The sequence below is a fragment of the Pygocentrus nattereri genome, chromosome 18, assembly GCF_015220715.1.
Source record: "Pygocentrus nattereri isolate fPygNat1 chromosome 18, fPygNat1.pri, whole genome shotgun sequence".
Lineage (NCBI taxonomy): Eukaryota > Metazoa > Chordata > Actinopteri > Characiformes > Serrasalmidae > Pygocentrus > Pygocentrus nattereri.
In genome coordinates, this window is record NC_051228.1 from 17,824,103 (window position 1) to 17,838,451 (window position 14,349).

At 38.8% G+C, this 14,349-nt stretch overlaps 1 protein-coding gene across 3 annotated transcripts in view; it reads left to right on the plus strand.

Annotated features, from left to right (window-relative positions):
* Nucleotides 1-14,349, plus strand: part of tacc1 (transforming, acidic coiled-coil containing protein 1) — a 75,026-nt gene that overhangs the window by 755 nt on the left and 59,922 nt on the right. The window contains exon 1 of one of the 3 annotated variants that reach the window (XM_037547254.1): nt 13,508-13,646. The exons of the other annotated variants lie outside the window; for them this stretch is intronic. Within the exon in view, the coding sequence (XP_037403151.1) occupies nt 13,573-13,646 (74 nt within the window). The 5' untranslated portion in view covers nt 13,508-13,572. Of the gene's footprint in view, nt 1-13,507; nt 13,647-14,349 lie in introns of those variants that run through there. 3 annotated transcript variants of the gene reach the window in all.

The window sequence follows — 14,349 nt, forward strand, 5'->3', positions numbered from 1 at the left end:
GTAGCTGTTAGTAGTAATGTATTAAAGTAGTTAGCTTAATGCGCTCATTGATGTTCGATCTCGGTTAGCTAATTTAAGCTGGGTTACCAGTAAGCACTGTCTTATCAGTTGTCCTCGTGGTTTTAACATTTATGGGTGATTATTTCATGTTTTCACTTGTTTGCTGCCCAGGCCGGTAACGCTAATGTGTTTGCTTTGGCGCTATAGCTTCAGTCTGCTTTAGCTTTACACTCGGTTTCCATGGAAACCTTTCAAGGTATTTCCGAGTAATTCATGTTGAGCTCCAGTAAAATGAAAAAAGAAGTAATATTACAGTAAATTAAATGGATGAACGAGGAGCCCCTAAGATGACGTGGTGATTCATTTGGCCACGACTTAATATATTGAGGCCACAAGTTAAGTTTCTAATTTGTGGCCCAAATATAGTAACCTAATTTGTTACCTCAGTATAGTAAATTGTGGCCTCAAAATATTATGTTGCTTTGCTGTATTAAATTGTGACGTTAAAATATTAATCTGTGGCCTCTGTTTAGTAATTCTCGGCCTCACTATAGTAATTTGTGACCTAAATAAAGTAAATTGTGGCCCCAGTATAGTCATTTGTGGTCTTACCATAGTACTTTATGGCCTCATTATAGTAATTTATGGTCTCAATACAGTAAATTCTGGGCTCTATGTAGTACTTTGGGCCCTTACAACAGTAAATTGTGCACTCAAACTATAAAACTGTAGCTTCGAAATATTAATTTGTGGCCACAAAATATAAAAAATAATCATGGTGTCACCTTAGGGCTCAGGACCTTTTGTACATTCTCTCTGTCCCCTTCACTTCTTATCTGCTGTATTTGGTGTTCTTTTTGTTTGGCATTCAACCTTTTTACCATCCACTAAACACTCAGAGCTCTTGTCTTTGACCACAGTTTTGTTCTCCAGGCCTGAAAGCTCTAAAATACAGCAGGTGGTTTATTTCTGGTGGCAAATTTGTCATATTTCACCTTTTTGAGGGGAAAATTATACCTCACAGACTGCAGCACATCCGTGTGGGTATAAAAAAAACTCTGTTTTTATAGGCCTCCTGTGTCTGGGCCAGGATGAGCTTCAGACACTGTGTTTACATTCAGAACCTCTGAGCTGTTCTCAGAGCTTCACCTGAACAGAGCCCTGTTTTTCACAGTTTTAAACAACGCATGCTTCATAGCACAAATCTGTCAAATCCCCAGCCGAGGGGGGTGAGGGGGGTGGGGGCTGAAACATTCCTGTGTCATTATTCTGTAGTGCACAGAATCAAAGAAAGTCTGAGAAGTGTAAAGACCACCATAACTTCCCCATTGCCTACAGAGGTGTAGCAGATATCCTAATGTTGGACGGCTGATCTTGTTTACAGACTAAATATTGCCAAATAAAAGATGTAAAATGTGCCAACAATACACATCATCACTCTACAGCAGTGATTCTAAACCAGTCCTCAGGACCAGCCCAACACGCAATGCTTAGCCAGCTTCTCATTCCAGGTTTCCGTTCCAGCTTAAATGCTGCAGCAGGTACAGGTGCCAGAGTGTAAGTGCTGCACCATTTAAGGTGGAATGTCAAATTCAAAGCCAGCGTCAGCTCCGTGCCTCGTCACTGTTTTGTGTTTAGTTGGTGATTTATAAGATGTTTATCATCAGTTTAGTTTCAGTTGTATTGATTTTAGTAAGAAAGAGTTAATGTATTAATTAGTGAGCAAAAATGTGGACCGTCTGTTGGTCCTGAGGAACTGTTTGAGATGCACTGTTCTACACATACTGAAATAGATTTAACAATTAGGCCTGTCACATAACATATAGTCACTTGTTTGAGAAGTTATTTAAGCTGACTGCAGTCATTTTCCATAATCATTAGATTTCAGTCATATTAAGCTGCAGCAAACAAAATGTGATTTTGAGGCAGATATTTGACAGTAAAAGAAAGCAAAGTGAAAGCATTTAAGTTCTAACAGCTCTAATTTGGTGCTTTGGCCATTTTAGGTCTGTGTTTTAATAGTTGGAAATAATGAACAAGAAAAGATTCATTTGTTAATCAAAACAATTTAATCATAATTTTTGAAAACCTTATTTGTCCTTGGTCTGTGTGCAGTTAACGATGTGTAGTACATGCTCTTTATGTTCACATGATTGGAATCACTTCGTCCCACCGTATGTGGGACCCCTCTGTTATTATATTCCTTCTTTTATGGGTTATTTATTTATTAAAAATGCGAGGATGGGCACGTGGGAGTTAGCTAGGCAACTTTGAGCAGCCCTAAAAATTGTCCTACAAAGCTAACATCATAGTTTATCTTAATGTGACTGTTTTTCTTAAAATTATACCAAGCCTCACAGTACTACAAATAGGAACAGAAACCACACGTTCATAATGGAAACCTACTGTTTATTTATTCATCATGCGTTCTTTCAAACCAATCTGAAGCACACATTGCAGCTAAATAAGTTTGTTTCCATTTGCAGCCCTGTGGTTTGGTGTAAAGAGCTGATATCCTTCATTTTTCTTCTATTTTAGTTTTTTCTGTGAGATCCACTTATAATGTTTGTGTGGTTATGTGCCAAGCACAGCTTCACTGACCGCTTTTCCAGCCTCTTTTTATCACTTAGGATTAAAGTTACTGTGCTTTCAAAGCTGATATGTAAATTAGCTCTGAGTAGGCAGATGTATGACAATGCCTTTGTTTTTATGACATCACAAAAAGTCAGTGAGAGGTTTTGTTTGCATCTTAGTTTCCTAGACTGGACTGAAGAGTGTATGTTTTGTACCTTTTACAAACATGAAACTTAAGTTTCAAACTTTAGTTTTAAGAAAGATGAGTTTTACATGATATGGGCCCTTTAAGAAACAGTCCAATCAAAATAAACTGATGTCAGGTTTGTAAGACCTTAATTTAGCATATGACGGGACTCTGCCATCCCCTGATCCTAACACTTTTATACTATATAAATTAGAATTAACGCACTTACGGTGTGATCAGCTGTAAAACGGCAGTATAAAAGTCTAAACAAAAGGATTACGTATGTGTTTCAAACCCAGGCTGAATCCCAATCGGGATTTGTGTCATGCCTATGAACACCCTTCAAAACATAAGCCTCAGTTGATAGTCCTGACCGGGCCATACATTGAAGAACCCGCACACCAGCGGCTTCTGGCTGACCCCTGCCCTCTGTCTCAAAGGCCTTCACTGTCCACCCACTCTCAGGAGGCTTTTACAGCGTTTTTCTTCTGAAATGCCTCAAACACAGCAGCTATTGAGAGCGGGGCGTTTCAGTGACTTGGTGTTCCCTTAAATGCAGATTCCTCTTCAAAAATTTTTCCAAATGCAGGAACTTCAAGAATACAAGCTTGCGTGCCTATTGCATCATATCAGATTCTCTTTTTTCTGAGTTATTTTCATGCTGCTTGGCGCAGAGAGAGGGTGAGGTTGTCTCCACCCATGCCGTGAGAGCATAGAGATGTAGTGATCTAGCAGTTGGAAGGACTAGGAGGAAGGGAAACACCAACAGGTTGTAAGACTAGCAAACTGTAAAAAAGCTAGCAGTCAGAATGGACTCACACCTCCTAAGAATATCAATTGGAAAAGATTAGCAGTGGGAAAGGACGTACTGTTGGGAATGGACTAGCAATTCCTAATACTGGCATTTGAAAATGTATTTACGGCTCCTAAGACTGTAGGGTGGGAATGTATTAGCTGTGGGAAAGGACAAGCAGTTCCTAAAATAAACAGTTGGAAATGGGCTAACATTTCCTCACATTAGCAGTTGGGAATGGACTAGCAATTCCTCAGATTAATAGTTAGGGCATGGAGCAGCAGGTCATACAACTAGCAGTTGGGAATGGACTAATAATTCATCAGATTAGCAGTTGGGAATGGACTAGTATTTCTTAAGACAGTTAGGAATGGACTGTTCCTAAAATTAACCCTGTTCTTCAGTAGTTAGGACACCCATGGACTCTCCCAAGGTACTATTTTGGTGTTGGATCATTTTCAGTACTGCAGTAACACTTATGTGGTGGTGGTGGTGTATTATTGTGTATTGTGCTGGTGTACTACTCTCAGTCCAGCAGTGACACTGAGGTGTCTGGTCCACTCAGACCAGTGCAACTCACCTGCCCTGTGAGGGTCTTTGAGGGTCCAAACCACTGAGGAACAGGGTAAAAGGGGGACGCCCTTCCGAGTATTTCGACATGGCTAGAGAAGGAGATGGAGTCTTTTGTAACATCTGAAACGTGGAGTTATACATTCCCTGTTTGAGTGGAGTGACCAGCGATCTGTTCTCCTGTCACCAAGTGTGAGTATCGAGATAAGTGGCATTACTAAACTGTCCTACAGTGAACTCTCCTCTTTCTGTACATCCTCACAAGCTTTATCAGCGTGAAATCACATCTGCTCCTCTCAATTAAAGAACTGTTCTAGCACTCAGTCATATTGATTTACACAAAAGTAAACTGAGGAAGTTGTGAGGCATTGGAAAGCAGGAGAGTGCTATCCTGTCAGGCTAGCTGTTTTTAGCAGCTGGCTAACTTGAAGCAGTGCTCAGTCACTCGCACAACACGGCAAATTGATGATACTGTAGATCAAACAAGACACAAAAGCACTGCTTTCAGTGGACTCTGTAAACAGAGGACTCTATTTGTCTGGTGTTGATATGTTGTGGTTCACCCCTTAAACTACTACAATAGAACAGAGAGATCTTGTCGTCTGTTAGCCGGTGTTTGAATACTGTGATATGCTCTGACATGGATGTGGTAGGAGTGATGACAGTAAGGCTGCGTGATCCATCGCTCTCCCACCGAGCCAGCTAGTGTTTGCTGTTCGTAGTAAGTTGACATACTAAGTTGATTGTTGTTGGCCACTTGTTTAGCATTTGTAATGGGATAGCTGAGGACTCATCACCAGACAGCTAAAAATAATCCTTTCTTTCTTAAATTATGACAATTACAAAACTGCGGCCGTGTTTTTCCAGATGATAAAAACTGCTTACCATATGCTTTCTCCCACTGTCCCATGACAGATGTGTGAAATGTTCCACTGTTTGGAGAGTATCCTTTTATGTTATTAGTATGCAGAGAATATTGTTTGTGTCTTTACTATAGAAACCAACAAAAAGTTGTTAACAAAAAATAAGTTAGGGGGTGTCTAGCTGTGGGTAAAAGCTAGCAGTTGAGAATTTTAGTGATGGGGCGGGAAAAGACTAGCAGTAGTCATGTAGAGATAGAGAGACCTGGCCCACCAACTAGTTTCACCTTTCTCTCTTTCTGTTTTAGTTTCTGAGTTGATTTTATATTGATAACAAGCTTGACTTTAAAAATAAGATGTTAATGAAGCTGTAAAAATGTGAAATCTTTTTTTTTATTATTTTCCTCATTTTCACAGTCTGAGTGAAAATTCTGCCGCCGTGACCGCTCTGCCGCTCTGTACGCTCTTCCTCAGATTCTGGTTCCACCATGTGTGTAGTGAAGTGTGTGATGGGCCCGTGTCCCAGAGGAAGAGGTTGAGTAAACAGGGGGATGTTTCCCAGCCTCAGATTGCTCATGCTCTGTGCTTCTGAATGACCTCAAATCTGCTTCTCCTCGCTTTAACTACCCCACACTTTGTATTTCTCTAAAGGAGCTTCACTGGAGCGCTAACTTAAGAAGGCACGGTTCTCTAACGCTCCCTTTTAAACGTCTGAGGTCATGTTGCTTTCTTTTTTTCTTTCTTTTTTTTTTTAAGTAGTTGGCAAAAAAACAACAAATGTGCACAAAAATTCACTTTCCACAGGTATGTTTGGAAAAAACTTTATTGCATAGCTAAAAACAGTAGCAGCCACCCTGAAGTCTGAATTTTATCCATACATTAGTCCATGTTTCTAGATAACAGAGTCAGAAACCACGTAATCCAGACGATTAGAGATACTGAACAGCTCAACACGTCTGAGGTCAGTGTATGATGATTTAGACCTGCAGTTAGCACCATGCTAATTGGTGGAGTATATGCTTTCATTGCTTGTTAGCTACATTAGCTTTGTAGCTCCAGTGTTAAAACTACAGAAATGAAATCCAGACACCAAACACATCTTGGCTTATCGACTACATTTGGGGGCAGAAGGGATTCTTCACCAAACTGTTATTTTTGAGTAGCTAATTTGGGAAAGCATAGTTCCTTAAAGCGCTTCCATGTGATTGTCTGAGGTTGTGCTTCTATTCTGTCAGCATTTTTTAACCATCAAAGTGGCACTGTGATTAAAAGCCAGCGGTGTACAGTGAATTTGTGTATTCTCAACTGAATTAGCTTCTGTGCTAACCCTTAAAGAAGTTTATTCAAATGTGGTATTGGTATACTCTTTTGGTGAGTATGCTTTTGGTTTACTTTTTGTGTGTTTTATCAGAGATATACCTACACTTTTCTATAGACTTACAGTATAGGCCAAGTGTACTTAAGTATAATTTTATTTAGTATATTTGGTCTGTACTTGTACGGTTGCCTGTGCTTATATAATAGTACACACCAAAAAAGAATTAGAAGTATATAACTAGTACCTATAAATGTATTAATAGTTCAGTAATAGTTGTAGTACAAAATGGTAAACTTACTTAGATGTAAACTAGTTGTATTCAAAGTTTACTAATCTTACACCTAAAGTATGCTTAGGAGTACTTTTATGAACTAAAACTGGGCCAATTTAGTCCCAAGAAGTATTGAAATGGCATACTTACAAGTGCACAACTAGTACGTTGATATTAGCATACATACTGCATTAAGTACTTGGGGAAACATACTTGAACTTACATTTATTTAATGAATGAACTTTAGGTATACTTTTTTGTAAAGGAATCTTGTGTTGTGACTTAAACTTAATGTAAAAGCTGTTCTCTTTAGCTACTCATCTTCTCTTGGCACTTCTCTGCTCTGGTGACCATCCCTACAGGACTGCAATACTATGCGAAAATGTTTTCTGAGCTCTAACAAAGCTGATATCATTTATTGAGTAATTACAGAGTGTGTTTGAGAAGGAGGAACTCAGGACTGCTGCATCTGAGGGCCTCAGGATCTGACACTTTGTTGGACTTCCTCGTCTGACCACTAGATGTCAGTCTGCACACAGTTCTGAATGTGACCCATGCAGCGCTTACAGGCTTAATAACATTAGTTCAGTTCAAGTTTAAGATATATCTTCTCTCTTTAAAAAAAAGATGGTTCTTCAAGGGTCTTTAGTAGAGACAATGGTTCTATATTGAACCATGAACACCCATAGAACTGTTTGCATGCTTAAAAGGTTCTCTGCATAGTAAAATGGTTCTTCAGACTGATCAGGGATGTGTTGTATATGGTTCTAAAAGGGTTCCTCTGTTAGGTTGTCAAGCTTACATGCAATAGAAGAACCATTTTTGGTGCTATATAGAACCATGTACAACACTGTCTTTACTAAAGAATCCTTTAGAACCGTCTTTTTTAAGAGTTTGGGAAAGTAACCTGAAACTAATTAGGATCAAGGGAGAGGGATGATGCGTGTGTGTGTGTGTGTGCATCCAGTATTGTTGGTTTTTTTTTTTTTTTTTTCCCTCCCTGAGGTGGAGTGGTTTTGTGTGACATGTTTGATGGTAGAGACTCTGATTTCTGCCATGTGTGAGTGAGAAATGCAGCACCACTGTTAGAGGACACGCTCTTTTTTTTCTTTCTCTTCTCTTTCTCACTCCCTGCTTTTCTTTAGCTTTTTACTTTCTGTCTTTCTTTGCTCTTTTTTTTCTTAGTCACTCTTCTTTCTGCCTTTTTCTCTTTTTTTTTTTCTTTGCTCCTCCTCTTTTTTTCTTTCTTTTTTCTGTTTTTCACTTTTCTTTTTTTCTTTCTTTCTATCCATCCCTCTCTCTCTGTTTCTGTCTTTCTCATCCTGTGATTGATGTATTGTTTGATTGTATTGACAGCTCTTATTCAGCGATCAGGGTTTCCTGACTCAGCTGAGTGTGTGAGATTACAGTAATAGTTTGTCCTTAGTGATGTAAAACTTTTTTCTAGTACGTAAACGAGCAGAATGTTGTATTGCTGCCCAACAAAGCCTTTTATTTATGTACCACCCTGTTTCCGAAAAATTGGGGGACAAATCATTTTTTAAACATTTACAATGTACATGTACAAATCATTTAAACCCTGTATTTAATTGAAAGCAGTACAAAGACAGCATATTAAATGCTGAAATTGAGAATTTTATTTATTTATTTTTTGAAAATATATGTATTTGCCCACTTTGAATTTGATGCCAGCAACACATTTTTTAAAAAGTTGGGACAGGGGAATGTTTATCATCTCTCCATCGTCTCTCCTTTAAACAACACTCTGCAGTTTGTATTTTTTTTACAACCTTTGTTGTATTTTTCATTTCATGATGTGTCAGATATTTTAAGTGGTGACAGGTCCGGACTGCAGGCAGATCAGCTTAGCACCCAGACTTGGTGTGGCTTGATATTGTCTTGATGAAATAATCAAGGCCTTCCCTGAAAAAGACCTGAATAGCAGCATATGTTCCTCCAAAAGCTGTATATATGATTCAGCAATAGCGGTGACTTCACAGATGTGCAAGTCACCCATGCCATGTACACTAATACCAATTTACCTTAATACCTTTACAGATGCTGGTTTTTAAAGTGTGTGCTGATAACAAGCGGGATGGTCTCCTCTTTAGCCCAGAGGACATGGTGTCCATGATTTCCAAAAAGAATTTCAAATTTTGATTTGGCAGACCACAGGACTCTTTTTGGCTGCTGTATAAGTCTGTGTTTTCGTTTTGGATGACTCCTGCTGTAGACGATTCGGCAGCTGAACTGGAGCTTTGGATTTTAGCTTTATGTTTGGGGTTAAAATCAGGGCAATGATTAGAGCTGTAAGTAAACTTGCAGCATACAGCATTTAGTGTTTTTAGCGTAGGTAAATGTTTTTAGCGTAGGTCTGCATGCTCTGTGTTTTTGTTGTGCTTTCCAGCAATTACATTATAAATAGCCTGTGTTTGTACTTACATACAGCTGGGGCAGCTGGCGTTTGTTGTCTAAATGGCTGCATGCGGTGTTTAGCTTGTTCATCTTTACAGTTAACAGTTAGTCATACTGTGTCCTAAACTACATCTACAAGTCTGTGCCACTTTACTGAGGAGCTGGATGTGCTTTGAGCGGGCTGATAGACGTTTTGGGGAACTACTTACAGAACAGATTTGACTTTTAGTGTTTGTTAGCCATGTTAGCCTCATAGCTGTAGCGGTAAACTTAAATAGAATTTGGACATTGAACATGTATTAACTGAATCTCAAATTCACTTATGATATGGTTTCTGACACTGAGTTTCATACTGCTCTCAATAAACACAGACTAAATGACAGTGTTAGATTGTACACTGTTAGAAAATACGTTAGCAAGCCTCTGTTAGCTGCATTAGCCTCATAGCTCCAGCATAAAACGAAAGAAGCAAACATCATGTCTTGGCTGATGAGCTGCATTTGCGATAGGAAACTGACTAATTCTTGATTTTTCACCAGACTATTTCTTTTACTCCTTTAAAAGCACACAAGACCTTCAGATTTAAGTGGAGATAGTCACAGAGAGTAAAAGCCTTTGTTTTGACACTGTTGCTTTCTTTTCCAGACCCATAAAGGGTAATAAACCAGTTTTTTGAGTTATGAAGTCATGAGCCTTATTGATGCTTCTCTGATAAGGCGCAACAAGAGTTTGCATGTCTCAAATGATCTGTGGTTATCTGCATGTTTTTGCATGTTGGCCTGCTCTGATCTGATAAAGTGCAGTGGACCTGTCTGCCCCACCTCAGTCTACCAGCACTGAACCAGATGAAAACGTACCTGCTGGTCTTTTTATAGCACTCTGTATAGAAATCTTCATTCATCTTTATGGTACTTTTTATAAAGCCTTTATCGAGACCTGGAACAAATGTTCAGTAACGTTCAATAATTAAAATCTCTTTTATTTAAGGGCCCATGTCCTATATTCTTCATGACTTTGTAATCCCTGACATCAATTTATAAAGTTTTGCGCACCAAAAACAGTAATAATTAATTTTAACGAACATTTCCGAGCTCTCCTTATTTCTTAAAGTTAAACAGTTTGTTACTGTGCCTTTAAGACTGATGTAGGTGAATGAGCTCTGTTCTGATTAGCTGTGCTTCATTCAAAAAGCAGTTCAAGCTGAAGTGGGCGGGGCTGAAGTACTGTAGGCTGAATAGATGGATATATGCAAATATGTGAAGCATCACAAAATCAGCGAATTCAAAACAGGCTGTTTTTGCAGTTTAGTTTCTGTATGTAGACTGAGTTAATGGTACTTTGTGGAAACTTGTTTGCATTTTATTTCAAACTCTCATTCAAAATGGAATATTCAGTTGAACATGATTTGAGCCATTTAAGCAGAACAGAAGTTTTCATTTATAATTATCTTAAAATGCTTTTTACAGATTAAAGGCCATAAGTATTAACTATACAAAATATTGAAAATTTAAATGAATCTCAATCCCATAACCAAGAATCATATGTAATTATATAGAATATCTGTACTGGTACATCTCCGCAATATGACATAACACATTAAAGGGGAATTAAAGTTTGGTGTGAAATTGTTCAAATTCTTTACAGTGGTGGTGATAGGAACCATGGGGCGCCATGACGGCAACACAAATATAGACATTTTATTTACTATCCAGAACCACCAATGAACCTACATGGGTCTTCTGAGTTTTATATAGAATGACAATGATGGTAAAATAATCTGAAAGAATAAGTTTTCTTTGGGGAATATTTTGCCTCATAACACCCTGCATGTATCCCCCCCCCCCACCATGAATGGATTTCAAATTCTCAAAATGATCATAAAACAGTGTCTCAGACATCAAGCTGTGACTTCGTAACCAATTTATATAACAACCTTCTGTGAGGGAGCTTTCAGAGGTGGACAACTGGTTCCTATCACCACCACTGTGAACAGTTCTGTCTCTAAGTTTCTCTAGAATATTTCACACTAAACCTCTCTGGATGACATCCTAATATTTATTTATGCAGGATTTTTGAAAATGAGTGGATTTCCTCTTCAAAAACCTGAAATCACTGGTTAAAATTACTAGTAGTTTTGTTTGACAGAGAGCTGCTACTGTGTGTGTGTGTGTGTGTGTGTGTGTGTGTTCTGGTTGAGAACCAACCAAGAAGAGCTGATGAGATTTGACCCACATTACATGCAGCACACTGAGCCTTAATTAGACGTTCTCAGGAGATCCCTGTTCTTCAGAGATCTGCCTCAGTTCCACACTCCATCAGATCCTCAACGTGAGAGGAGGGGCAGCAGAGAGGTTTGACCTTTGATCCCAGTCACGTGTCGGAATGTTTTCATGCAGAGCTGAGGCTGATTGTTTCAGATTATCGGTTATTTTTAATCAACTTAAAACAAACAGTCGTTGTGGATTACAGCAGTTTAGAAAGAGCCATAAACACACACACACACACACACACACACACACACCTCCAAAAACACAGAGTGGAATATTTCTCATCAGGCTGTGAACTTTTGTGTGTGTGTGTGTGTGTGTGCTTGTTTTTCTGTCTTTGTGAGGAAAGACACTACATGTCTTTATTTAAGCTCTCACCTTGTATCATTGTGAGGACATTTGTTGTTTTCACCACAATTGAAATTATAGGAGCTGAAAACTTGCCTTCTGGATCCCATGGTTGAGAGAGAATTTGGTGTATTTGTAGTATTATTTGGCTACAGTAATACAATGATCAATAGAAATCAATGGGCGTCCTCTCTAGCAATGTAAGTAAAATGCGTGTGTGTATTTTGGGCAAGGCAGCAGGGTAAGCGTTGGGATCAGGTTAGTCCAGTTTAATTTGTATAGTGCTGTTTATAGTTGATATCATCACAAAGCAGTTTCACAGACATATTTCATCTGACCAATTAAGTGTATGTATAGTTGTATACAAAAGTTTACACACCCCGTTTGAATTCCATGTTTTGTTGGTTTTCTGAGTGTAGATGTGTTCATCCTGTACAGAGAACACGCCTGAATATGACATTTTCATGCACATTTTATAGCAGAATTTCTGAGTTCAGTTTTTTACATAGAAAAAAACAAATTATAAAATGTTCCACAGGCTGTTGTGGATTAAAATGTGCAGAAGTGTGTCTCTGTAGAGGATGTTACTTATTTACAGTCAGAAAATCAAGAGGTGTTTACATGTTATCATCTATACAGTCAATATATATTTAAACTCCATGATTGTAGTCTCTTGTTTGTCTTGCTATACTTACTGATGTTTCATACTTCTCAACGTCCTTCATATATAAATTCACAGTGTAGGAGCAGGCGGAAATGACTTTGTACCATTCGGGTTTGGTTTTGCTCGTTTGTGTGAATGTCATGTTATGTGACACTGCCAGGGACACTTGTTAAGGACGTGACTGAGATGGCAAGCATAGCGCAGCTGTATCGCTAATTATGCTAGTTACTCCAGCTAATGTTAGCTAGGTCCAGAAACACTGAAAATATATTTCTCTGACAAAAATAATGTTCACACAGTATCTATTGAGGAGAAGAGACATTTAATAATACTAATATTTATTTAAGTTGAATCACGAAAGCCCATGATGGATTGTTTGACTTTTTTTCTGAAAGGACAGAATGGCTCTTCTTATCATTGGCCTTGCCGACCCCTGAGTTACACCGATCAGAAGGATTAGAATAATTAATATCCTGTGACATCACAACCACGACTAACAGATAGTCTGGTACACAGCATTGAGGCTTGAATGCTGAACGCAATCTGAACAAAACCTTGTATCTCCTTTTTTGTTGTTAATATAATAACATATTTCTTATGGCATTTGAAAATGCCTGTTATCAGTTACATTGTGTGCAAATTTCATGATGAATGATCCAAAAAATGGCCCAAATCTTTGGGAAAAAGACATAGACTTACATTAAAGCACCCTCTTACCAGAAAGGTTCTATGTAGTACCAAAAATTGTTTAACAATAGTGAAACTCTTTTTGGTGCTATATAGAACCATCTACAGCAAATTCTCCATCAATCTGGAGAATTTTTCATCATGCAGAGGATTCTTTGAGTGCTCAAGGTTCTATATAGAACAATTATCTTTACTAAAGAACCCTTGAAAAACATTTTTAGGAGTGTGTTTTTTCTTTCTCCTCTAAAGTTATTATTTTGGGGATACGAGGTTTTGTTCCGACAGCCGTGAAATGCTGGTCTTTGTGGCCTAAAAACAGGCCTGAACTCTTTAATATATAATTGCAGTTAAAATCAGTCAGTGTTGGTGAGAAAAACTGCAATTAGACATTTTCCCTGAAATGTTCAGCCCTGGTTTGAGGAATGCATTGGCGGTAGTGTGTATGTGTGAGGGAGAGAAGTAGGTGGAGTTAGTGGAGGTGTGTGTGTGAACTTGGCTGAGTTCCAACTGCTGAGCGTTCCTCTGCTGTGTCACTGCTGCTCCTCTGGACTCCAGAAGCAGATCAGCATGAGCTCAGCCTGAATATCAACACTACCACTGACGTGCCTCAGCGCTAAGATGGGGGGCTCTTTATCCCAAAACAAGAAAAGCACCGGGGTCGTGACCTCTCTGAAGCAGAAGAGCAGCAGCCTGTGAGTTCCAGCCCATTTAACTAGTAACTTATTAATGTCTGAATAGCTTTACATAATGATTATCAGCACAGTCGTGTCTTCAGCGGGTGAATGCCTTCAGTTTACCTGTTGAGAGCTGTTATTGACACCACTTCTTATGTTATAGAAGTGTGTAGTGAAAGTTTGGCCCTGCTGGTGAGCCCTGGCCATTTAAGGGCTTAAAGGAACAGTTTGGTGCCAAATCAAATTGAAGCAGTTTTCCTCTTACTGTTACCATAAGACACGTTTCACGTTCTTCATTTTAGGCTAACAAGCAATGTAATGTGGCGCTTGGCCTGCATGTCTGCCAAAGACTCGCTTGTAATAGACTAGCATTTGCTGGTTTATGCACTTTTGTCCAGATTGTCTGGAGTTCTAATGATGTGTGTGGTCGTATTAAGGTCTAATGCTAATGATCAGCGCATTGATAATAATACGCTCAGTCACTGCTGCTGTGGCCCAGCAGCTGGTCTACACATGTAAAAAAGACGGTTCTTCAAGGGTACTTTAGCAAACAAAATGGTTCTATTTAGAACCATGCATACTTAAAAGGTTCTCTGCATCGTGAAATGGTTCTTCAGATTGATGATTTTGTGTAGCACCCAAAAGGGGTGTGCTGTTGTTACAGTGTCAGGCTTGTCACAATAGAAGAATCTTTAGGGTGCTATATAGAACCGGTTCTATA